Consider the following 24258-nt stretch of genomic DNA (forward strand, 5'->3'; position numbering starts at 1 on the left):
TTGTTTAGAAACTCATCTAGAAATAGAAATAAAAAAATCTATTTCTTTTCCAGAAATCAATTTTTGGCTAGAATGGTTTTGGGCCATGTGAGTGAGCTGGACTGTTTTGTTAGGGCCTTGGATCAGCCATTTCGGATCTTGAAGAGGAACACGTTCGTGGGCCTCCAATTGGTTACTAGATGGCCCGAATCAGGGCCTCCACTTTGCACAAATTGAGATTATCAGGAGTGAGTGACTGCAGGTTTTGTAAAGATTCTATTTGGAACTTATCTATTAAAACATTTTCCTCATTTTTTAGAATTTGGAAACTTTTTTGTATAACTTGAAATCTAAAAACCTACTTTGTCAAAGGTTCCAAAGTCGGTTTTCACTTATATTATTAATTGAACAATTATAGTGAATTATTATTTTTAATGACCATAACTTATTACTACAATTAACTGACCATAATTTATATTTAGATATATGAAAAAAAATTATATATTAACATAGTAAAAGTCTCAATTATAAAATAGAAGTTCGAATTAATGGTTTCGGATTGTATTACTCATAATCAAATGCCATGGAATACAGTAGAATCGTGCATAGATATAGACTAAGAAAAACATGAAAACTTAGAGGATCCTTATCCGGTTTTCAAGTTCCAGATTCCATCTTGAAACCATGCTCACCTGTGTTAATTACTTTCGATTGGAGCACCATGACAAGCGGGTTGCCATTGAAATTGGAGCATAAATTCGTCGTCGTAAGTGTGACGTTGTCGATGCCAGTCTCCGTCCGTTTGATTAACTATCAATGAGGAATCCCTTTTGTTCTCCATTTTTTACTTTTTCGAATATGATTCTCTGGAATCGCTTCACATGCTCATCAAAAGGCCCGAACCTGTGCAAAAACACGCGTTCATGTCCAACCCGAGATGTTTGAGATATCTTGTTTCGTTGCTCTTGGTCATCCGGTTGTCATGAGACTTTGCTAATCTCGTTGACCCGGCAATTTTTCGTTCGCATTGAAGAGTACACGTTTGGGGGACCAGGTTCTGTTGATTGGGTTACGGATTACATTTTAGGAAATAGACTTCTGCATTTTCTTTTCGTTTATTTATCTTTATTTAATGAAAAGTTGAAACACGACTTCCCATCAAAATAAAAAAAGTTTTTAGAAGGGTATGAGTACTTGCAATATAGAATCACTAACAAAAGAAACTTCAGCATTTCAAATTATAAAAGAAAGGCATCTTCCTTTTTTTTCTCTCGCATCTGCGAGCTCTCTCTCTACCCCATGGTAGCGCACTCCCATCTTCCGCCCAAACCCTAATTCATTGTCCCTGAGTTTTGCTCGCAATTTCAGGTCCTTCCCCTGCGATCGTTCTCCCTTTAATCCGAGAAAGAAAGGAAAAAAAAAAAAAAAAAACGAAACTACATATGAAGAATCCGAGTATCGAGATCCCTTCGTAAAAGGAGGAATGGATTGGCCGCTCTTTCGGAGTGTGTAGGGCTGATTCACTCGAACTCAAAGATCGATCAGCTGCACTCCACAAATCGAGTGAGTTCTTCGAGTCTTGTCTTGCTTATGTGACGCACCTGGAGAGGTAGAAGATAGTAGCCAGGTAAACTCGTAGCCGGAAGGAATCGAGAAAGCTGATAGTCTGAGCATTATAGAAGAGATTACTAGTTAGTGACTATGGAGAGTAAAGAAGAGAATGAAATGCGACTGGCAGCATTATGCAAAAGTCTAGGGCATCTGTGGTCGGAGGAAGATGTAGTCGAAGTATCTGATGAAATACCTCAACAGAAAAGGGAGGAATGCAGGCGCACTCTATTCGGAAAGCTATTTTCCAAACCAAATGTAAACTATCCGGCATTTATAGCCACAATGACTAAAGCATGGAAGGTAGAAGGAGTCATATGCTCGCAGAAGGAACCGGGGCTATTCACTTTCATATTCCCTACGGAGGAGGAAAAATAGCGAATATTGAGGAACTCACCTTGGTCATATTCAACCAACTTGCTAGTGTTACAGCAGTGTCTTCCAGAAATCCCAGAGCATTATTATGAATTCTCAAAGGCTGCCTTCTGGATTCGCATTGGAGGAGTCCCCCCGGCGGAGAATAGAGAAAGTTTTCAATGACCTGGGGAAAAGGTTGGGAAAGGTCATTGAAGTTCAACTCGACTCAATAAATCATGCTCGTAACAAAGGAGGCGAGTTAGAGTCGAGATCGACTTAACATTACCGTTGAAAGCGGGAGCTGTTCTGGATATTGGCAATAAATGCCTCTGGGTGGAGTTTAAATACGAGCGTCTCCCACACTACTGCTTCTCATGCAGAAGGATCGGACACTATGCCACCGACTGTCTCGAATTTCCATATGCAACATCACCCTGGGCATTGAACAAAAAAGGGTCATATGGACCATGGTTGAAGGCAGAAACCAGCGACCACAGCCCTTATTGGGATGCTTTCTACGGGAAAATAGAGGAGCTTGTAGTGGAAGATACTGTACCTGATCCACCAACTGAACCGAGGGAGAGGAATTACACCGAGCAAGAGTTGCCAACCGATATGCAACTTGTAGTCTCGCAGCAAAAGAGATCGAAAGCAGACTCGGTAACAGATAATAAATCCAGCAAAAGTTCCTAATGCAGCAGAAGATAGAGACCGTGGAAAACAGGTAATGAGCCTTGAAACTCAAAATCCACTAGTATTAAAGATTGGCAAAAGCAGCAAGAAGACAATGAAAGTTCAAAAGGCAAAAAAACAGAAATGCATGCCAGAGATATCATCCCTCATCCTGATGATGTAGACCTTCCGAGACCCCAGGTGAATCCCGATACAGGAAGGACAAGATTGGGCTTTGGTGGCTAGCCCTAATAAGCCACCACAAAAGCCATGCAAATTGTGAGTTGGAATTGTCAGGGGCTGGGTACCCCCCTGACAATCCAGGAATTAAGAGCTATAATTGCTCGTGAAAGGCCCAACATAGTTTTTCTTATGGAAACGAAAAATAAAACAACCAGGGTGGAAAAGATTTGTAAAAAGCTCCAGTTCCAGCAACTTTATTTAGTGGATCCGACAGGAATAGCGGGGGGATTGGCAATTATGTGGCATGAGGAACTCAGTTTAAAGGTCCAACACAGCTCACATCACTTCATTGATGTACAGTGCACAGATCCTAAAAGTAAAAAGATAATGCAGATTACCTTTATCCACGCATCTACTGACTTTGGAGAGAGGATGGCGTTATGGCAACAGTTGGGAACCCTTAAACCTTCAGGCTCCACTCCCTGGATCTGCATGGGAGATTTCAATGAGATTCTATACATATGGGAGAAAATTGGGAAAAATGAGGCAGACAATCGAAGAATTGCAGCTTTCAGAAATATGATTAATGATTTATCCCTGATGGATGTAGAAAGCCACGGATGCGCTTTTACATGGGCTAATAACAGGGAGGGAGACGAGCTGGTAAAAAAGAGACTCGATCGAGTACTATGTAATCTGGAATGGAGGGTTACCTTTCATGAAGCAGAAGTCCAGGCCCTCCCTGCTATAGGATCCGACCACAGTCCCCTCATCCTTCGCCTGTATCCTATAGTATACAAAAGGAAAAAACAGTTCAAATTGGAAACCTTCTGGATGGATCATGCAGAATATCAGGAAGTCATTAAGCAAGTCTGGGAAGATATTACAACTCCACAGCATCTATTTACAGAAAAATTAGGGAGGACATCGAAAGAATTAACGAAGTGGAGCAAAGAGAAGTTTGCAAATGCTTATTCTCAGATCAAAGAACTTAACCAAGCTTTACAAGCCATCACTAATCAAAAAGTTCAGCATACAAGTAGACAGAAAGTGTAGCATATTATCAGCCAAATAGCAACATTGAGAAGACAGGAAGAACAATTCTGGGGAATGAGGTCACGCATTAAATGGCTACATTGGGGAGACCAAAATACTAGTTTTTTCCATGCCACGACAATTCAAAGGAGACACCAAAATCGTATTACAATGTTGCAATTAGAGGAAAATCGTTGGTGCAGAGAACCAGCAACGATACAACAACACATTAAAGCTTTCTATAAAAACCCGTATAGCTCGAGGGGTCTACGACACTACCAACCGATCTTAGACCAATGCCCATCACCATTACGAGAGGATTAATGCAGATCTGGTGGCAATACCTCTATTGGAAGAAATCAAGGAAGCACTGATGTTCCAATTGGGAGCTCTCAAGGCTCCGAGGACCCGATGGCTTCAATGGAGCTTTCTATCAAAAATCATGGGTAACTATAAAAACTGACCTGCTGCAACTTGTACAGGAGTTTTTTAAGACAGGTGTGCTTGACCACAGGCTAAACCAGACCCATATTGTGTTGATCTCGAAAGTAAAAGGCCTCGAAACAACGAGTCAATACACTCCATCGATGTAACTTCAGCCTACAAAGTCATTTCAAAATATTAGCAAACGGACTCAAAAAGTGGTTGCCACTTATCATTGAACCGAGTGTGGAGCCTTCGTCTCGGGGCGGCAAATACAGGACAACATCTTCATTATTCAGGAAGTTCTGCATCAGCTGCGAATAACCAAAAAGAAGACAAAACATCAGGCTATTGTAAAGCTTGATATGCAGAAAGCATATGATCGCATAGAATGGGATTTCGTGAGGGATCTAATGCTGCACATGGGGTTCGATGCAAAATGGGTCTCCCTAATTATGCAATGCATAACAACAGTTACTTTCAGCTTAAAGATCAATGGTGAACCTACCTCTTTCTTCCACCCATCGAGGGGCCTCAGACAAGGCGATCCCCTCTCACCCTATATCTTCATCATGATATCCAATGTCTTAACTTGGATGTTGAAGAAAGCATTAGCAGAAGGTACACTAAAAGGAATACAGGTAAATAAACATTGCCCTCAGCTATCACACTTGATGTTTGCCGATGATGTTATATGTTTTCTAGATGGGACCATTATAGAATGCCAAAACCTTGCCCTAATATTAACCCAATACTGCTATGCAACGGGACAAACAATAAATTTGAATAAATCAGGGGTTTATTTTAGTGGACATTGCCCAGAAGTTTTGAAACACAATCTGGCCACACAATTGAGAGTCCCTATTCTAAAGAAAACAGGAGAATACTTGGGCATACCTACCGAGTGGGGACAATCCAAAAAAGCGATGTTTTCGTGATCCCGCGCAGTAAACTCCAAGTTAGCTGGATGGAAAGAAAAAATGCTTACAAAGGCTGGTAAGGAAGTGCTAATAAAGAGTGTGGTGCAATCCCTACCTACCTATGCCATGTCCATATTCAAGCTGCTTGTTTTGATTTGCCGAGCTATAGAACAACGGATTGCGTCTTTTTAGTGGCAGAATGGTGATGCTAAAAGAGGCCTGCATTGGAAAAGATGGGAAATGTTAAAAACTCGAAAAGATGCAGGCGGCATGGGCTTTAAGGATTTGATTACCTTCAATCGAGCCATGCTAGGTAAACATGCCCGGCGTCTAGTTTCCTTTCCTTGACTCTATGGAGTAGAATCTTTGAAAGGGATTTATTTCCCTCATGGAGATCTATGGAATGCGTCCAAGGGAAATCGACCATCATGGGGCTGGCGCAGCTTAATGCTTGGCAGAGACACCATAAAAAGCAATATCAAATGGTCAGTAGGGGATGGGAAATCAATTCGCATAAGAGAAGACAGGTGGCTATTACAAGGTATAATAGGTGGGACAACAAACCACACAGAGCCTAAATTTGTGTCTGAACTGATCAATTCAGAATCCAGTGAATGGAAACAACAACTGATCTACCATCATTACGAAGAAAAAATTGCAAACGAAATTGTAGCAATTCCCTACATCAGCAACCAAAGCAAGACACGCTTATATGGACAGGCAATGGTTGGACGGGACAATACTGGCCAAGAGCGGATATAATGAAGCAAGAAAATCCACTAGCAAATACGTATATGAACTCGGCCTTCATGTTCTTTTCAACCGCCACGTACCTTGTGGACACAAATTTGGAGTCTTGATGTGCCTCCAAAGGTTCGTTTCTTCATCTGGAGTCTCTGCTAAAATGCCCTCCCGACGAAGGAAAATCTATACAGAAGAAAAATTGTAAGTGACCCACGATGCCCGGTATGCTGTTCGAGTATGGAAACTACAGAGCATTTGTTGTTTCTTTGCAAGGGGACAAAGCAAGTATGGCAAGACCTGATTTTTGAGCAGATCAGGCCAAATAACAGTATCAATCGCACGGATCAGTGGATTTTAAAAGCATTCCGAAGAGATCAAAACTCAGCCGATCGTGAACTCATTAGCCCGATCCGTGGAACATCCGGAAGGCCGAAACAACCGGATCTTTCGTGCAAAGGAACCCCAACCAGCAGATCTGTTGATAATAGCAAAGGAACAACAGTACACGCTAAGTACGGGTAGATCGAAAAAAAGCGAGCGATCTCTCAACCAAAACTCACCCGTTCACTGGAGGCCTCCGGAAGGGCAAAATCTGAAGCTGAATGTAGATGCATCGTGGAGACCCGGCGATTTCCTCTGCTCTGTCGCCGGTATCGTATGAGACGCAACTGGAAGGGTTCTTGACGGCTTCGCGGCCACAGCTAGGGTTTCCTCGGCAGGTGAAGCGGAAACTCAAGCACTTTCACACGGGATATCGTTTATGCACGAACTCAAGACGAATCATGTGCGGGACTTTGGAAGCCGAACTGGAAGATACTTCATAGAAAGTGATTGTTATGCGGCGGTAGAAATGGTCATGGGCCGGGCTGCATCTACATGGGACCTTAAAGAAATCGTCCACAGGTGTATGCATGGGCTTCAGCAGAACAACAACTTCACGGTGATTTATACCCCACGACAAACTAACGCAGCGGCGGATTGGATTGCTCGACACCATCGACAAAACACCCTACCACGTAATTGGGTGTCTTCCCCCCCTCTTCCCCTATGGAATATATTATGCGCAGATCTTTCCCCATCTGTGGGTTGTAAGACTTTTCTTTAATCAAGTAATAGTCACTTCTATTTTGACCAAAAAAAAAAAAAATTATAAAAGAAAGGCAATACCCAACCTTTTCTTTAAAAGTTAAAAATAGGCGATCCTTGACTCTCACGTGACTCCCAATCTGATATCTTGAAGCATAATCCCGATTGTCCCATGACAGTGATGACTTCATGTGGCGATCGATTATCATTGCTCGCATGCTATGAATCTCATCCTACTTGATGCCATGTGTGTATAGTTTGTACACATCTTATTCTTGATTGGTAAATTGCACCACATGTCACTATGTGATAGATCCATCGCGTGAAAATACCTTCTTGATTCAAAATTACGGTACTTTTTATTTTCTTTTATTTTTGAAGAGTTGGGAACATGGCCATTTATCCAAAGCTGAACACCTAAAGTCGCATATACATTCTTATCGTTATCTTTTGGTATATTAAGCATTAAGTTAAGAAAGAAATACAATCTCTAACTTTTTTTTTCTTTTTCCAAATAGGTAATCTCCACTTCTCAAGTGGCTCCACTTTGATTTCTCTAATCAGAACCCGAATTGTATCGTGCCTACCCAAGAGATAACTTTAACTCCTATTAAATAACTCTATGCAACTTGTATTTACTAATTAAAAACAAGACTGAGGTCGTATATGCATTGGCTCAACCATCATCCAAAAGACAAGTCAAGAATAATTCGAGTCAATAAGCGCTCGATTGCCCAAAACATCACCAGCCTCGCACCCTATTCCGCCAATCCCAGCCGCTCGATGCAAAGACTCATGGGGGGCCCACCCGCGTGATGGACGATTGAGATCATTTGAGGCTCGTGTTCCGTCGCCCCAACCGAACGATTGTCGAAGGGACATTTGAGGAAACTTCAACCAAAACTCCATGTGGCCTGTACCTTTCCTCTCCCAGCCACCAAACAAGCACATTTTGCAGAAAGAGAGAAGCTCACATAGAAGAACATAGCACATTTACACACAGACCACGGACATGTTCAGCAATCTTGGGACCCGAGATGAAGTGATCAAGGCAGCGTTGTCTGCATCCATCGAAGCTCGTGACGATCGACAGGAGCTGAGCATTCGCAACAGCTCTTCGGAGGTCATCGTGGCCTTCCCCGGATCATGGTCTCCCGAGGACTGGTTCCCTAAAGACAGCAAAGCCGAGCCCTTCGGAGATGACCAGATCGACCGCAAGAAGTTCCCTTCTCTCAGGAGCATCGGCAAGGATGAGGACGCCAGGGTCAACAAGGCGTTCATGCAGAGATTCCTACGTATTCTGGATGATGGAAGCGGAAGGCTCCGCTCCGAGGTATTCTCGAATCTCGAATGATGCTTTGTTTTAGCCGTTGTTTCAATGCGTCGAAGAGTCGGAAGTAATAATTCTCGGACAGCAATTTTAAGGCCATTTCTAGAGTTCACAAAGTTTGATTTGAAAATCAGGAAACTCGAGTAGTGCCTACTTTTGCCTTCCGTAGAAACTGTGGACGGAACACTGTAGATCGGAAACTAGAGCTTGCACTAGTAATTTAGTCATTACCACACATCCTCTACCATTGAAACTCTCAGCCTGTTCTGTACTTTCCCTCAAGTCATAGCATGTGACGAAAATTTAGGTACATAGATCACATGACAAGCACGATCTGGTGTGCTTCAGTTTGCAATTTACCGTGCGGAGTCATCAACTTTTTACCTTGCGAAGGTAAATCCCCGCGTTGTGCAGACCACTTTGTAAATGTTGTCTCCAATAATTGGAATTTGAAGAACACTCTCTCCAAGTCCATTGGACAATAACAATGACATAGATGGTTTAGTTTAAGTCTCTCTCAACCTACCATTAACAGTAACGGGACGTTCATCATTGACCGAGCATCATTGAAGCAGGTAAATAAACAGTCAGAAATGAACCTGAACTTGTCTTTGATTTTCAGGTGAAAAAGGCGTTGGACGATAATAAGCAGATAATATTTACAGGCCATTCATCGGGCGGTCCAATCGCAATTTACGCGACTGTTTGGTTCCTTGAGGAGCACAAAAAATCAAAGAAAGTGGAGACTCCCCATGCTTTCTGTTTAACATTCGGGTCCCCAATTACCACCGACCGCACCTTTGGCCACGCCATCCGGCGTGAGCGTTGGTCTGACCACTTTGTCCACTTTGTTACGAAACTCGACATTGTTCCCAGGATTCTACTCGCTCCTTCCTCCTCTACAAAGGAGTTGCTAAAAGAAATCGCCTCTTTCTCTGACCCGCATCACAAACCCGCTACAATTGACAACTTGACTTCCTTTTTTGTGAAAGTGGTGAAGAATGCATCATGTGTTGCAAACTATGCAGCTTGCCAACTGACAGGAAGCAAACATACCCTATTTGACACTATGTCTAATTTCATCAAGCCAAGCCCTTACCGACCGTGTGGGAATTATGTTTTTTGCACCGAGATTGGTAGGTTGGTGGTCGTAAAGAACTCGGATGCGGTCCTTCAACTGTTGTTTTGCGCTTTACAGATCGAGTCCGAAAGAGAGCTTCTGAATATAGCACAGAAAAGCTTAAGGGCACATTGGACATATAAAGAGGCAGTAGACCAAAGCCTGGCCCCGGCCAATGTTGTTTATTTGAAGAACCTCCAAGAATTGCCTCTAAGCTCAAATGATGCCGCATTAAATGACCTTAACCTGGTATAGTCAATATTTTATTTGGTCCAAGGATTTTATGTGAAAAATGAATTGTCTAGTTCCCTAATAATCATTTAAATTATTGTGTTTATTTGAAGAATCTCCAAGAATTGCCTCTCAACTCAGATGATGCCGCATTAAATGAACTTAACTTGGTATGGTTGATATTTTGTCTAGTCCAAGAATTTTATGTGAAAAATGAATTGTCTAGTTCCCCAATAATCTTTTAAATTACTGTGTTTATTTGAAGAACCTCTGAGAATTGTCTCTCAGCTCAGATTATGCCACATTAAATGATCTTAACCTGGTGTGGTCGATATTTTATTTGGTCCAAGGATTTTATGTGAAAAATGAACTGTCTAGTTCTCTAATAATCTTTTTAAATTATTGAGAAAAGGTGATTGAATATTTGACAATATATGATAATGTGATCACAGGACGCAACGGCGAGGCTGTGCCTTCGTGCCGCTGGAGAGTTGGAGAAGAGGAAACAGGATAACCAGAAAAAGATCCAAGGGAAGAAGGTCGAAATAGAGAGATACCTCGACGCATTAAAAAAGTACCGGACCACGAGCGAGGACGAAGGTGTGGGATATTACGATGCTTTCAAATTGCAAAAGAAGGAGGAAGACTTCAAGGCCAACGTAAAGAGACTTGAACTGGCAGCTATTTGGGACGAGATTGTTGAAATGCTAAGACTCAGGCAGCTCCCCGATGAATTTGAGGTAGATAAAGAATGGGTGGATCTCGGCACGCGGTTTCGCGGACTTGTGGAGCCACTAGACATAGCCAACTTCTATCGACACTCCAGGACGGACGATGCAGGTCATTACATGAAGGAAGGAAACAGGCCAAGTCGGTACAAATTTCCTCAAAGATGGCGAGAACACAAGTACCAGTTGCCGCCGATGCAGCGGTCGCAGCAGTCGCTCAAACATTTTTATGGTGAAACCAGCTTTTGGGCCAAGGTGGAGGAGCTCAAAACTAAACCATGGGAAGCAATAAAGGACGAGGTTTTGGTTCTGGGGAACCGCCTTACAGAATGGCACAACAACAAGGAGGTGGAGGATGATGTGTTCTTACAAAAGAGCACGCTCGTTGAGTGGTGGCAAAAACTCTGTGAAGACCATCCTGAGTTGCGCGGCGTTCTTCCGACACCAGCTGTCGAGTGAGACTTGTATTGCTATTTCTCAAAGTAGCGAGATACCTTCAGTATTCGTACAATATATATGTTTGATATGCCTATTCATAGGCTTTCTTCGCGGACATAGTCTTATCAAGTGTCCTCCATTTAATCCACGCTCTTTGACTGTTATCCAAGTCACTTCATAGAGATTATCTCTTGGATTCTCCTGCGCACAATGACGTGGGCTCCTTCCTATCTCTATTTCCACCTGTTTCTTCAGACAAAATATTTGTAAAGATTATTCCAGATAACTCTTTTTTAAAATTGATCATATTATTAACAGACCATAAGCTAAAGTCCTGCAACAGAAATACATGCCAAGCTGAAAATTCCGCTTGCTGCTGAAATGTTGTTTGAGAAGCCAGTCCCAGCAACTGGCTGGCATCATGCAAACTGCAAAGACGTTCATACCCCTTTTCAGCTGATTGTCTCTGTAAAAGAAATGTCGTCACTGAAACAAATTACCCGTCAAAAAAAAAAAAGACACCCTCTGAAGTCTTCTTCACGTCCCCGAAGATCCTGAGCACACGAAAGGAGAAAAAGATGGAAGAAACCATAGAATTGCTCCAGTGAAGAGCTGATACAAATAATGTACATTATTGAGCCATGTAGAATTCCTTGTTTCCTATTAGACTCTTCTATATAGAGAAAAAGACTAGAACTGATTGCAGAACCAGCCGATAGCTTTGCTGTAAAATCAAATGGCATGCCTTCTCTAATAGGTTGTCCAACAGTACCTCAATGCAAACTGTTAAGAGTATAACACAAGATATGGGTGCTGATAGAAACAGAGGAAAGAAGAAAGAAGACTTCAAGAACAGAGGAAATGAAGAAGGTGAAAGTGAGTTCAGTAGCAGCAATAAGAAAGCTGATGAAAACGAGAGAAGTTAACAAAGAGATTACATGTAATTCGTGAAATTGATTTACCTTTTAGAAATCGGTTTTCAATTTTCAATTTGTAAAGTCAAACTCTGTTCTTTAATTCAGTTAGTTTGTTAGTCTTGTTAAGCTAGTTAGTTTTCATTTAGTTTAGAGCACTTCAGCGAGATATAAAAGCTGATAAGAGAAAGGCAAGAGGAGGTACCTTCTTATTCATTGAAACAGAGCACTCAGTTCAATAATAGACGAATTTTACTCTCTGAATCATCTTTCCTTCTTGCTTCCATTCATTGTTCTGTTCATCAAAATCCTTCATGGTATCAGAGCAGTCTTCCTGAGGGTATGAATCCACCTTCTTCTCAATGAAAAGATGATGAATCTACAGCAGATTGAAGCTTCATCGATTGCTGTCTTCCGGTGTTGATGGTGAGCAGTCTTCCTCGAGAGTATGAATCCATCTTCTTCTCAATGAAAAGATGATGAATCTACAGATTGAAGCTTCATCGATTGCTGTCTTCTGATGTTGATGGTGGTATGTACTCGTCATTTGAGGATCGGAAATCGGTTTTCAATACTAAAGAAGAACAGGTGAGTTGTTTCTTCTTCTAAATCAAGTTCTTATCATCATCGGTAATAGAATCACAACTCGTTCTACGTTTCGCAAAATCGGGGGGATTAGTTTGTAATAAAGAATCCTCAAGAATGAGTGTGAAAATGGTAGCAAGGATGCAGAAGTATCCATTCCCTATTCATGTTAACATCTCAAACTTTGTTACCATCAAATTAGCCGAAGAAAATTTTCTTCTTTGGCAAGCTCGGTTTCATAGGTTTTTAAGAAGTCAAGATCTGTTCGGGTTTTGTTAGTGGAGAAAGTCCACCACCCGCCAAATCATTGCAAATTGAAGGAGAAGAACAGGGTACTGAAATTATAAACCCCGATTACAATGATTGGATTAAGACAGATCAACTTGTGTCGTCATGGATTAGTGGTGCTGTCTCGAGAGAACATACTTAGCCTAATAATTGGTTTAGATACTGCGTTTGAAGTTTGGCGACACTACTTAACCGATTCACACAAAAAGTCATGTGGCCGAGAATTTGAGTTAAGAGGAAGTTGCAAGGATGTCGAAACGTGATCGAGCTTTGGCTATATATCTTAGGGAATACAAGTCTATCCGTGATCAACTCAAGGCCATAGGGAAACCGTTGATGAAATAACAAAATTGTTTGGAGTTTTGGAAGGTTTAGGTCCGAGTATGAAAGTTTTAAGACCACAATATATTGCTTAAAACCACAACCTGAATATGATGAGGTGATATCACATTTGGAGAGATTTGAAGCAAGATTACAGAACTACTCGTCAAATCGATCGATCCTAATCTAGCCTATTATGGCCAAGGAAAACCGAACTTCTACAAAGAGAAGTTTTTGACAGAGAACCAGCACAAAATGCAGTTTTGGAGGACCAAGAGGATATATTCGTGGAGGCAGGAGTTATGGAAGAGGACGTCCATTTAATAATCGATATCGCAGCTATGGATATTCCGGGTAGAAGTATAAGCTACGACATGAATAATCCAAGTTATGATCAAGGGGAACAACAGTTCAAGCAATTCAACACTATCCCCGGCATTGGTTCCGGTCAAGGTTTTAGACCGTATGCTGGTTCCACACAAAGAAATCCAGATATCAAGACATATCCCTCTAACTCATCAAATCTAACCCTTCATAAAAATCTGCAGGGAAAATAGAGTGACGAGAAAACACTCGATTAGAGTGTCGATCCGCAAACGTCCCGGACATGATGCTCTTCTTGTTGGTATAGATTCGACAACTCTTATCAAGCTGAGGAAATACCAACAGCACTAGCAAAGCAATGCATCTTGAAGAACCAGGTGGCGTGAATGGTATCCGGACACCTGGCGCAACAGCTCACATCACCGCTAATGCTGGTATTCTTCACAATTCCTCTAAACACATTGGTAATGATAATTTGTTATGATTGGTAATGGCTTATGCTTACCTATTACTCATATTGGTGATGCCTTACTACCTACTACAGTGGATACTTTACCTTTGAATGATGTGTTAATTGTTCCAGAAATTAAGAAAAATCTTCTGTCAGTCTCAAAATTAACTGATGATTATCCTTGCTCGTTTGTCTTTGACAAAATCGGTGTATATATAAAGGATCACTCATCCAGAGAATCAAGATGCTCGGAAGGAAAGTTAATGGACTCTACCGAGTAGACCCTCGTGTTCTGAAGTCCTCTTTACTCAAAAACACGGGGCAGTTGGAGAAGATGTGTGGCACCAACGTTTAGCCCACACGAACTTGAAGGTCTTGGAGTACATGAAGAATCAGTTAATTCACTGCAATACAAAGCTGCGATCTATATGCGGGAGTTGTAAAATAGCTAAGAGCACCTTGCTTTACCCTTCCCATTATCGACTCGTAGCTTCTAGACCCTTAGAACAGATTCATTGTGACATCCGGGGACCTTCTCCAGTTAATTCATTTCAGCACTTCAAGTATTATGTGATTTTTGTGGACAACTTCTCTCGATTTAGCTGGCTTTATCCGAAACTAAAGTCAGATTTCTATAATGTCTTTCTCATGTTTCGAAGTTAGTAGAAAATCAGTTTGATTGTAGAATCAAGGTCTTCCAATGTGATGGTGGAGGAGAATTCATCAGCCACAAATTCAAGTCTCATCTACGTAATTGTGGAATTCAACAACGTCCGTCCCGTCCTTACACACCCGAACGTAATGGCATATCCGAAAGAAAACATCGACACATTATTGAGATTGGTCCGGCTATGCTTTATCATGCAAGACTTCCTTTAAAGTTTTGGGTTGATGCATTTATAACAGCAAACTACTTGGTTAATCTACTTCCCACTCCAAAGTTACAAATGAAGTCGCCCTACACTATGCTATATCAGCCCAACAACCAAGTTATGATCATCTCGGGATCTTTGGGTGTGCATGCTATCCATGTCTCGGACCTATGCACAAAACAAGTTTGATCCAAGATCTCTTACTTGTGTATTCTTAGGTTACAAAGTTGATCGCCATAAGGGATATCGGTGTCTTATTCCCACCACTGGTCATATATACATTAGTCGCCATGTTGTATTTGATGAAAGTTTCTTTCCATTTACTCGAAACCGACACAGACTATCCTCATCATACAAAACTATATCAAGCGTGGACAAAGGAAGCTCAATTCTTCAACTCTCCAAATGAAGAAGGCAAACAATCCACATTATCTCGAACGTACAAACCATTTACGTAACAACAACATCATCAATGCAGCTCACTTACGGGACTCTCCTAGTTCAGAATCACATTCAGCCTTGTCTTCATCTCCATTGCCCATAACATCTGCTGATTCTTTAAATTCAGCATCCTCCTCAACCTCTTCTTTGGATCATTTGTCTCGAACTAACTCTGCAGAATTAGGAGCTTCTATCTCCACCACTGAATCACCAGGTGATCCTACTGTTGCTCGAACTTCTTCTTCCCCAATTATCTCATCACACATATCATCTACTCATCCTATGCAAACTAGATCCAAATCTGGCATTGTAAAGATCAATCCTCGATATGCCTGCTTAGCTGAATATCAAGTGCCTCCCCGAGCCACGCTCACTTAAATCTCGCACTAGCAGATCAAGGCTGGTATAGAGCCATGAAAGATGAAATGGATGCATTAGATGAAAATCAGACTTGGATACTAGTTCCTCGCACTAGCCGATGAATGTTATTGGTTGCAAGTGGGTATACAAGACAAAACTTGCACCAGATGGCGCCTTGATCGTCTAAAGGCTCGGTTAGTAGCCAAGGGCTTTCATCGGGGAAGAAGGAGTGGATTTTGCGAAACATTTAGCCCCGTTGTCAAGCATGCCACTATCCGCATTGTGCTCTCGGTTGCAATAGTACAGAACTGTGAGATCCATCAACTTGATGTGAAAATGCATTTCTTCATGGCAACTTGAATGAAACAAGTCTATATGCAAAGCAGCCCTCCCGGCTTTGTTCATCCACACAAATCTCAAAGATGTCCTGTCTTCTTAAGAAGTCCCTTTATGGGCTTCGCCAAGCACCACGTGCCCGGTTCGATAAGTTCAGCAACTTCCTCCTTGAAGTTGGTTTCTTCGTAGTACCAAGATCCATCTCTCTTTATATTGAGAAATGGCCAAGAGATAGTCCCGCTGCTATTATATGTGGACGACATTATCTTGGCGGCAGCTCGTGACACATTACTACATAGTCTCGATTCGGTCTCTCGTCTTCACTTTCATATGAAAGATCTTGGCCATCTTCACTACTTCTTAGAATTGAAGCAAAACGTACCACTCGTAACTGTTTTTGTGTCAAACTAAATATGCTCTTGACCTACTCAAACGAGCACACATGGTCGATCAGAAACCAATCTCCACTCCCTTGTCCCCGCAAACCGTTATCCTCAAACCGATCACACCCTTTCTCCAATCCAAGTTGAATATCGAAGTTTAGTTGGTGGATTACAATATTTGACTATAACACGTCCTGATCTTGCTTTTGCCACAAATCTATTATGCCAGAAAATGCAACAGCCTACTGTAGGCGATCTTCATCGATTAAAAAGGGTCCTTCGGTATGTTAAAGGCACAATTCATCTTGGCCTCTTCATTCGTTCCCACAGCTCTATGCATTTATATGGCTTCTCGATGAGATCGGGCTGGTGTAGAGACCCGACGATCAATAATCGGTTACTTGTACCTTTCTTGGATCAAATCTCATTTCATGGGCAGCTAAGAAACAATCTACTGTCTCTCGCTCCTCCACCGAAGCCGAATATAGAGCACTTGCCTCGGCTACCCGATCTAACTTGGATTAGTTTTGTTCTCCGTGATATTGGCCAACCTTTGCATTCTCCAACTCTTCTCTTTTGTGACAATCACCGCTATCTCACTCACAAGCAAATCCCGTTCTCCATGCTCGCACCAAACATATTGAAGTCGACTTCCACTTTGTCCGTGAGAAAGTTTCTTTCGGTTCTCTTCGAGTTCAATATGTTCCGAGCAAATGTCAACTTGCCGACATTTTCACTAAAGCCTTAACACGGCTCACACATTCTACTCTACGGATCAAATTGGGTATCGGTATACTACCTCCTACCAATTTGAGGGGGGATGTTAAGAGTATAACACAAGATATGGGTGCTGATAGAAACAGAGGAAAGAAGAAAGAAGACTTCAAGAACAAGAGGAAATGAAGAAGGTGAAAGTGAGTTCAAAAGTAGCAGCAATAAGAAAGCTGATGAAAACAGAGAAGTTAACAAAGAGATTACAGAATTCGTGAAATTGATTTACCTTTTAGAAATCGGTTTTCAATTTTCAATTTGTAAAGTCAAACTCGTTCTTTAATTCAGTTAGTTTGTTAGTACTTGTTAAGCTAGTTAGTTTTCATTCAGTTTAGAGCACTTCAGCAGATATAAAAGCTGATAAGAGAAAGGCAAGAGGAGGTACCTTCTTATTCATTGAAACAGAGCACTCAGTTCAATAATAGACGAATTTTACTCTCTGAATCATCTTTCCTTCTTGCTTCCATTCATTGTTCTGTTCATCAAAATCCTTCACAAACTAACCAGAGTTTTGCATCCAAAAGACATCAGCTTCCTATGTATTAGTGCCTATCAGCCAAGTCCACCGCACAAAATGAAGACAAAAACATTTTTGAATTGCCAAGGAGAGGCAGAAAAAATAGGCAAAACATTGCTGTACAAGATAAGATGGGGGAACAAAGGCACAGCAAAGACCTGAGGGAATCCTTAGCGCAAAAAAAAAAAAAAGGGTTTGCCTATTGGAAGAACACAAAAAATGCCACATCTCCATGTGTCCAAATGCATAAGCACGCGCAAGGGAGTGAGGATGATGAAAGAGAGGAAGAGAGTCGAGAATCAGTTACCAAAGACGTACTACCTGAACTTCCAGCTTAAAAGACAGTGCATGGTCAAGAATCATTCTCTCCAGAATGAAACCAAAAAAAGGAAAAACAGAAAACACCTCTTGGTATGTCATTAGATACATCCGGCCGTACTGAATGAAAGTACATTTCCCATATGCTTACCCGAACTTCGACGACTACCAAACATGTGCATGGTCATGTGCTTCAAACTAGAGTAATTCCTAAAGTGGAGGCGATTCTTGCATCACTCTATCAACCTATTAAGTAACTGCAACAGTTGTAAGATCGACTACTGTCAAACAAGGAACCAAACCAATAGCTTCAAAGCACTAGCTAGATACCCAAATCCTATTATTTAAAATACAGAGATCGAATTATGGGGAAACACCATCCAAAAAAGTAAATACAATTAGAAGTGCATAAAGTCCAAACAGACGAAGGTTCACAAATGGATTTCGATAATTTTTCTTTCGACTTTCTCGGGGATCGACCCCTCAACCCTAAGTTACAATGTCACATGTCCAAACCCCCAACCCACCCATGACCACTAGGCCAACTGCCATAATTGAATCTCCACATAGTAATGAGAGCTGTACAGGATTCTTCACTTGAAGAACCTATTTTACTTACTTCCAGATGAAATACTTGTACTATAAAGAGAAACATGAATCGCCTCCTACAATTGTTCCAGTACATCTCGAATCTTTCATCAGATGTGATTTTGCCTCCAAGAATAATATGTTCCCACTTTAGAAATAATTTCTTCCACAAACCCTAATTTCGGTAACTCTCATCTTCTCTACGACGTCTTGCCTCCTCCTCCTCCTCCTCCGCCGCCCGCCGACCGACCGCCGCCGCCGCTGCTGACCGTCGCCCGCCGCCGCCGCCGGTCGGCCGCCGCCGCCTTTTGTGCGGTCGCCGCCGCCGCCCGTGCGGTCGCCGGTCACTGCGCGCCGGCCGACGACTCGGAAATGAAGAAATTTTGTGTTGTTATCAAACGAATTTCTATTTTTAGAGTAGAAATTTTGTCTCAAGTTATCAAATAGTTATTTTTGCTTAGAAACTATTCTAGAAATAGAAATAGAAAAATATATTTCTGTTCCAGAAACTATTTCTCGAAACAGAATGGTTGTCATGCACCCCTAACTAGTTGAAACTCAATTTGGATTCTTTGAGACAAGGACTTAGTTGCAGAAGAAGAAGAAGAACCGGAAAGGGAGGGTATTGGGCCATGTGAGCGAGCTGGACTGTTTCGTTAGGGCCCTGGATAAGCCATTTCGGATCTTGAAGAGGAGCACGTTCGTGGGCCTCCAATCAGGTACAAGATGGCCCGAATCAGGGCCTCCACTCTCCACAAATCGAGATTACTAGGAGTGAGCGATTCCATATTTTGTAAATATTGTATTTGAATTTATCCATTGGAACAGATTCCTCATTTTTTATAATCTTGAAACTTTTATGTATAACTTGAAATCTAAAACCTACCTTGTTACAGGTTGTAAAGTCGGTTTTTACTTATATTAACTTGAAACCTAAAATTTACCTTGTCACAGGTTTCAAAGTCGATTTTCACTTGTATTATTAATTGAACAATTATAGTGAATTATGACATTTAATGACCATCACTTGCCACTACAATTCACTGACCATAACTTATATTTATATATATGAAAAAATATGCAACATTAACATGGTAAAGTCTCAATTATAAAATAGAAGTTCAGATTAATGGTTTCAGATTATATACTTATCATCAAATGTCATGAAATACAACAGAATCATGCATAGATATAGACAAAAAAAAAAAACATGAAAACCTAGAGGATTTTTATTTGGTTTTCAAGTTCCAAATTCCATCCTGAAACCATGCTCAACTGTATTAATTACTTTCGATTGGAGCACCATAAGAGGCGGGTTGCCATTGAAATTGGAGCATAAATTCGTCGTCGTAGGCGTGACGTTGTGGATGCCAGCCTCCGTCCGTTTGATTAACCATCACGCCATGAGGAATCCCTTTTGTTCTCCATCTTTGACTTTTTCGAATATGATTCTCTGGAATCGCTTCACGTGCTCATCAAAAGGCCCGAACCCGTGCAAAAACACGCGTTCATGTCCAACCTGAGATGTTTCCTGGCAGATATCTTGTTGAACCGACAATCGTTGCTCTTGGGTCATCCGGTTGTCATAAGACTTTGCTAATCTCGTTGACTCGGCAATTTTTCGTTCTCATTGAAGAGTACACGTTTGGGGGACCAGGTTCTGTTGATTGGGTTACTGATTAAATTTTAGGAAATAGACTTCTGCATTTTCTTTTCGTTTATTTATTTTTATTTAATGAAAAGTTGAAACACGGCTTCCCATCAAAATCAAAAGAATTTTAGAAGGGTATGAGTACTTGCAATATGGAATCACTAACAAAAGAAACTTCAGCATTTCAAATTATAAAAGAAAGGCAATACCCGACTTTTTCTTTAAAATTTAAAAATATGCGATCCTTAACTCTCACGTGACTCCCAATCTGATGTCTTGTAGCATAATCCCGATTGTCCAATGATGATGATGACTTTGGCGATCGATTATCATTGCTCGCGTGCTATGAAGCTTATCCTACTTGATGCTATGTGTATATAGTTTGTACACATCTTATTCTTGATTGGTATATTGCACCACATGCTACTATTATGTAATAGATTCATCGTGTGTAAATACCTTCTTGATTCAAAATTATGGTACATTTTATTTTTTTATTTTTGAAGACTTGGGAACATGGCTACTTATCAAAAGCCGAACACCTAAAGTCGCATGAAATCATATACATTCTTATCGTTATCTTTTGGTGTATTAAGCATTAAGTTAGGAAAGAATTACAATCCCCAACTTTTTTTTCCTTTTCAAATAGGTAATCCCCACTTCTCAAGTGGCTCCATTTTAATTTCCTCGATCAAAATGTGAATTGTATGGTGCTTACCCAAGGGATAACTTCAGCTCCTATTACATAACTCTATCCAACTTGTATTAACTAATTAAAAACACGACTGTGGTCGTATCTCTATCCATTGGCTCAGCCGCCATCCAAAAGACAAGTCAAGAATAATTCGAGTCAATAACCGCTCAATTGCCCAAAACATCACCAGCCTCGCATCCTATTCCACCAATCACAGCCACTCGACGCAAAGACTCATGGGGGGGCCCCACCCGCGTGATGGACGATTGAGATCATTTAAGGCTCGTGTTCCGTCGCCTCCACCGAACGATTGTCGAAGGGACATTTGAGGAACTTCAACCGAACTCCATGTGCCTGTACCTTTCCTCTCCCAGCCAAACCGCCAAACAAGCACATTTTGCAGAAAGAGAGAAGCTCACAGAGAAGAGCATAGCACATTTACACACAGACCATAGACATGTTCAGCAATCTTGGGACCAAAGCTGAAGTGATCAAGACAGCCTTCTCTGCATCCATCGAAGCACATGACAATCGACAGGAGCTGACTATTCGCGGCAGCTCTTCGGAGGTCATCGTGGCCTTCCCAGGATCATGGTCTCCCAAGGACTGGTTTCCTGAAGACAGCAAGGCCGAGCCCTTTGGAGATACCTGGATCGACCGTGAGAAGTTCCCTTCTCTCAGGAACATCGGCATGGATGAGGACGCCAGGGTCAACAAGGCGTTCATGGAGAGATTCCTACGTATTCTGGATGATCTCCGCTCCAAGGTATTCTTGAATCTTGAATGATGCTCTGTTTTGGCCGTTGTTTCAACGCATCAAGGAGTCGGTGGCAGTAATTCTCACCCAGGAATTTTAAGGCCATTTCTAGAGTTTACCAAGTTTTATTTGAAGATCAGGAAACTCGAGTTGTGCCTACTTTCAGCTTCCAGGCGTGCCTTACCGGGTCCAGTTCAGTCCGTAGAAACTGTTGCCGGAACACTATAGATTGGAAACTAGAGCTTGCACTAGTAATTTACTCATGATCGCATAACAAGCACGATCTGATTTGCTTTCAGTTTGCAATTTACCGTACCAGGTTATCGGCTTCTTACCTTGTTAAAGTAAATCCCCAAGTTGGGTAGACTACTTTATAAATGTAGTCTCCACGACTTGGAATTTGAAGAACAACTCCCTCCGTGTCTATTAGACAATAGCAATAAGATAGATGGTTTAGTTTGAATTTCTCTCAACCTACCATTAGCAGTAAAAGGATGTTCATCATTGACCGAGCATCATCAAGGCAAGAAAATAAACAGTCAGATATAAACCTGTACTTGTCTTTGATTTTCAGGTGGCAAATGCGTTGGGCGGTAATGAGCAGATAATATTTACAGGCCATTCGTCGGGCGGTCCAATCGCGATTTACGCGACTGTTTGGTTCCTTGAGGAGCACAAACGATTGAAGAAAACGGAGACTCCCCGCTTTTTCTGTTTAACATTCGGATCCCCACTTGCCACTGACCACACCTTCTGCCACGCCATCCAGCGTGAGCGTTGGTCTGATTGCTTTGTCCACTTTGTTACGAAGCTCGACATCGTTCCCAGGATTCTACTCGCTCCTCCCTCCTCTACAGGGGAGTTGCTAAAAGAAATCGACCTTTCCTCTGACCCACGTTACAAACCTGCTTCAATTGACAACTTGACTTCCTTTTTCGTGAATGTGCTCAAGAATGCATCATGTGTTGCAAACTATGCAGCTTGCCAACTGACAGGAAGCAAAAATACCTTATTTGACACTATGTCTAGATTCATCAAGCCAAGCCCTTACCGACCGAGTGGGAATTATGTCTTTTGCACTGAGACTGGCAGGTTGGTGGTCGTGAAGAACCCGGATGTGATCCTTCAACTGTTGTTTTACTCTTTACAGATCGAGTCCGAAAGAGAGCTTCCAAATATAGCAGAGAAAAGCTTGAAGGCACATTGGACATATAAAGAAGCATTAGAGCAAAGCCTGGCCCTGGACAATGTTGTTTGTTTGAAGAACCTCCGAGAATTGCCTCTCAGCTCAGATGATGCCGCATTAAATGACCTTAACCTAGTATGGTCGATATTTTATCTGGTTCAAGGATTTTATGTGAAAAATGAACTGTCTAGTTCCCTAATAATCTTTTAAATTATTGAGAAAAGATGATTGTATATTCCGATCTTGTGATTATAGGACGCATCAGTGAGGCTGTACCTTCGTGCCGCTGGAGAGTTGGAGAAGAGGAAACAGGATAACCAGAAAAAGATCGAAGGCAAGAAGGGCGACATAGAGAGATACCTCGACGCATTAGAAAAGTACCGGACCGCGAGCAAGGGGGACGATGTGGGATATTACGATGCTTTCAAATTGCAAAGGAAGGAGGAAGACTTCAAGGCTAACGTAAAGAGACTTGAACTGGCAGCCATCTGGGACGAGATTATCGAAATGCTAAGACACAGGCAGCTCCCCGATGGATTCGAGGGAGATAAAGAATGGGTGGATCTCGGCACGCGGTTTCGCCGACTCGTGGAGCCATTAGACATAGCCAACTACTATCGACTCTCTATGACTGATGATTCAGGTCATTACATGAGGGAAGGAAACAGGCCAAGTCGGTACAAATTTCCTCAAAGATGGCGAGAATATGCGGAGCAGTTGCCACAGATGCAGCAGTCGCAGCAGTCGCTCAAACATTTTTATGGTGAATCCAGCTTTTGGGCCAAGGTGGAGGAGCTCAGAATTGAACCATGGGAAGCAATAAAGGACGAGGTTCCGGTTCTGGGGAACCGCCTTAAAGAATGGTACAAAAACAACGAGGTGGAGAGTGATGTGTTCTTACAAAAGAGCACGCTCGTTGAGTGGTGGCAAGCTCTGTGTAAAGACCATGTTGAGTTGCACAACCTACTTCCGATACCTGTCGAGTGAGACTTGAATTGCTAATTCTCAGAGTAGCAAAATACCTTCGCTATTTATAGGGTTTCTTCACGGACATAGTCTTATGATGGTGTTTTCCATTTAATCCCCACTCTGACTATCATCCAAGTCACTTGATAGAGAGATTATTTCTTGGATTCTTCTGCGCATAATGACGTGGGCTCCTTTCTATCTCTATTTCCAACTGCTTCTATTGACAAAATATTTGTAAAGATTATTCTAGATAACTCTAGCGAAATTGTCATATTTTTAGCAGACCTTAAGCTGAAGTTCTGCATCAGAAATACATGCCAAGCTGAAAATTCCGCTTGCTGCTGAAATGTTGTTTGCGAAGCCAGACCCAGCAACTGACTGGCATCATGCAAAGAGGGTCATACCCCTTTTCAGTTGATTGTCTCCGCAAGAGAAATGTCGCCAATGAAACAAATTACCTTCAAAAACCAAGAGGAGAACCTCTGAAGTCTTCTTCATGTCTGCAAAGATCCTTAGCACACGAAAGGACAAAAAGATGGAAGAAACCATAGAGTTGCTCCTGTGAAGAGCTGATGCAAATGATGTGCATTATTAAGCCATGTAGAACTCCTTGTTTCTTATTAGACTCTGCAATATAGAGAAAAAAACCAGAGCTGATTGCAGAACCACCTGATAGCA

At 41.7% G+C, this 24258-nt stretch overlaps 2 protein-coding genes across 2 annotated transcripts; both read left to right on the forward strand.

The window, feature by feature from the left end:
• The first annotated feature begins 7929 nt into the window (after positions 1 to 7929).
• On the forward strand, positions 7930 to 11036 carry LOC108956299 (protein EDS1). Its single transcript, XM_018865520.2, has 3 exons — positions 7930 to 8340; positions 8960 to 9706; positions 10141 to 11036. The coding sequence occupies exons 1-3, from the start codon at positions 8020 to 8022 to the stop codon at positions 10873 to 10875; spliced, it is 1803 nt and encodes a 600-aa protein (XP_018721065.2). The 5' UTR covers positions 7930 to 8019; the 3' UTR covers positions 10876 to 11036.
• A 9955-nt stretch (positions 11037 to 20991) lies between these two features.
• On the forward strand, positions 20992 to 23927 carry LOC104426306 (protein EDS1L). The gene is made up of 3 exons (XM_010039305.3): positions 20992 to 21434; positions 22000 to 22746; positions 22867 to 23927. The coding sequence occupies exons 1-3, from the start codon at positions 21126 to 21128 to the stop codon at positions 23596 to 23598; spliced, it is 1788 nt and encodes a 595-aa protein (XP_010037607.2). The 5' UTR covers positions 20992 to 21125; the 3' UTR covers positions 23599 to 23927.
• The last annotated feature ends 331 nt before the right edge of the window (positions 23928 to 24258 follow it).

Source organism: Eucalyptus grandis, chromosome 11 (genome assembly GCF_016545825.1).
Source record: "Eucalyptus grandis isolate ANBG69807.140 chromosome 11, ASM1654582v1, whole genome shotgun sequence".
NCBI lineage: Eukaryota > Viridiplantae > Streptophyta > Magnoliopsida > Myrtales > Myrtaceae > Eucalyptus > Eucalyptus grandis.

Bases quoted from the DNA above. Each gene is read 5' to 3' on its own strand.
- LOC108956299 (XM_018865520.2), top strand. From the start codon at position 8,020: ATGTTCAGCAATCTTGGGACCCGAGATGAAGTGATCAAGGCAGCGTTG. The intron at 8,341-8,959 runs GTATTCTCGAAT...TTTGATTTTCAG, and splicing joins GCGGAAGGCTCCGCTCCGAG to GTGAAAAAGGCGTTGGACGA. The intron at 9,707-10,140 runs GTATAGTCAATA...ATGTGATCACAG, and splicing joins CATTAAATGACCTTAACCTG to GACGCAACGGCGAGGCTGTG.
- LOC104426306 (XM_010039305.3), top strand. From the start codon at position 21,126: ATGTTCAGCAATCTTGGGACCAAAGCTGAAGTGATCAAGACAGCCTTC. The intron at 21,435-21,999 runs GTATTCTTGAAT...TTTGATTTTCAG, and splicing joins TGGATGATCTCCGCTCCAAG to GTGGCAAATGCGTTGGGCGG. The intron at 22,747-22,866 runs GTATGGTCGATA...TTGTGATTATAG, and splicing joins CATTAAATGACCTTAACCTA to GACGCATCAGTGAGGCTGTA.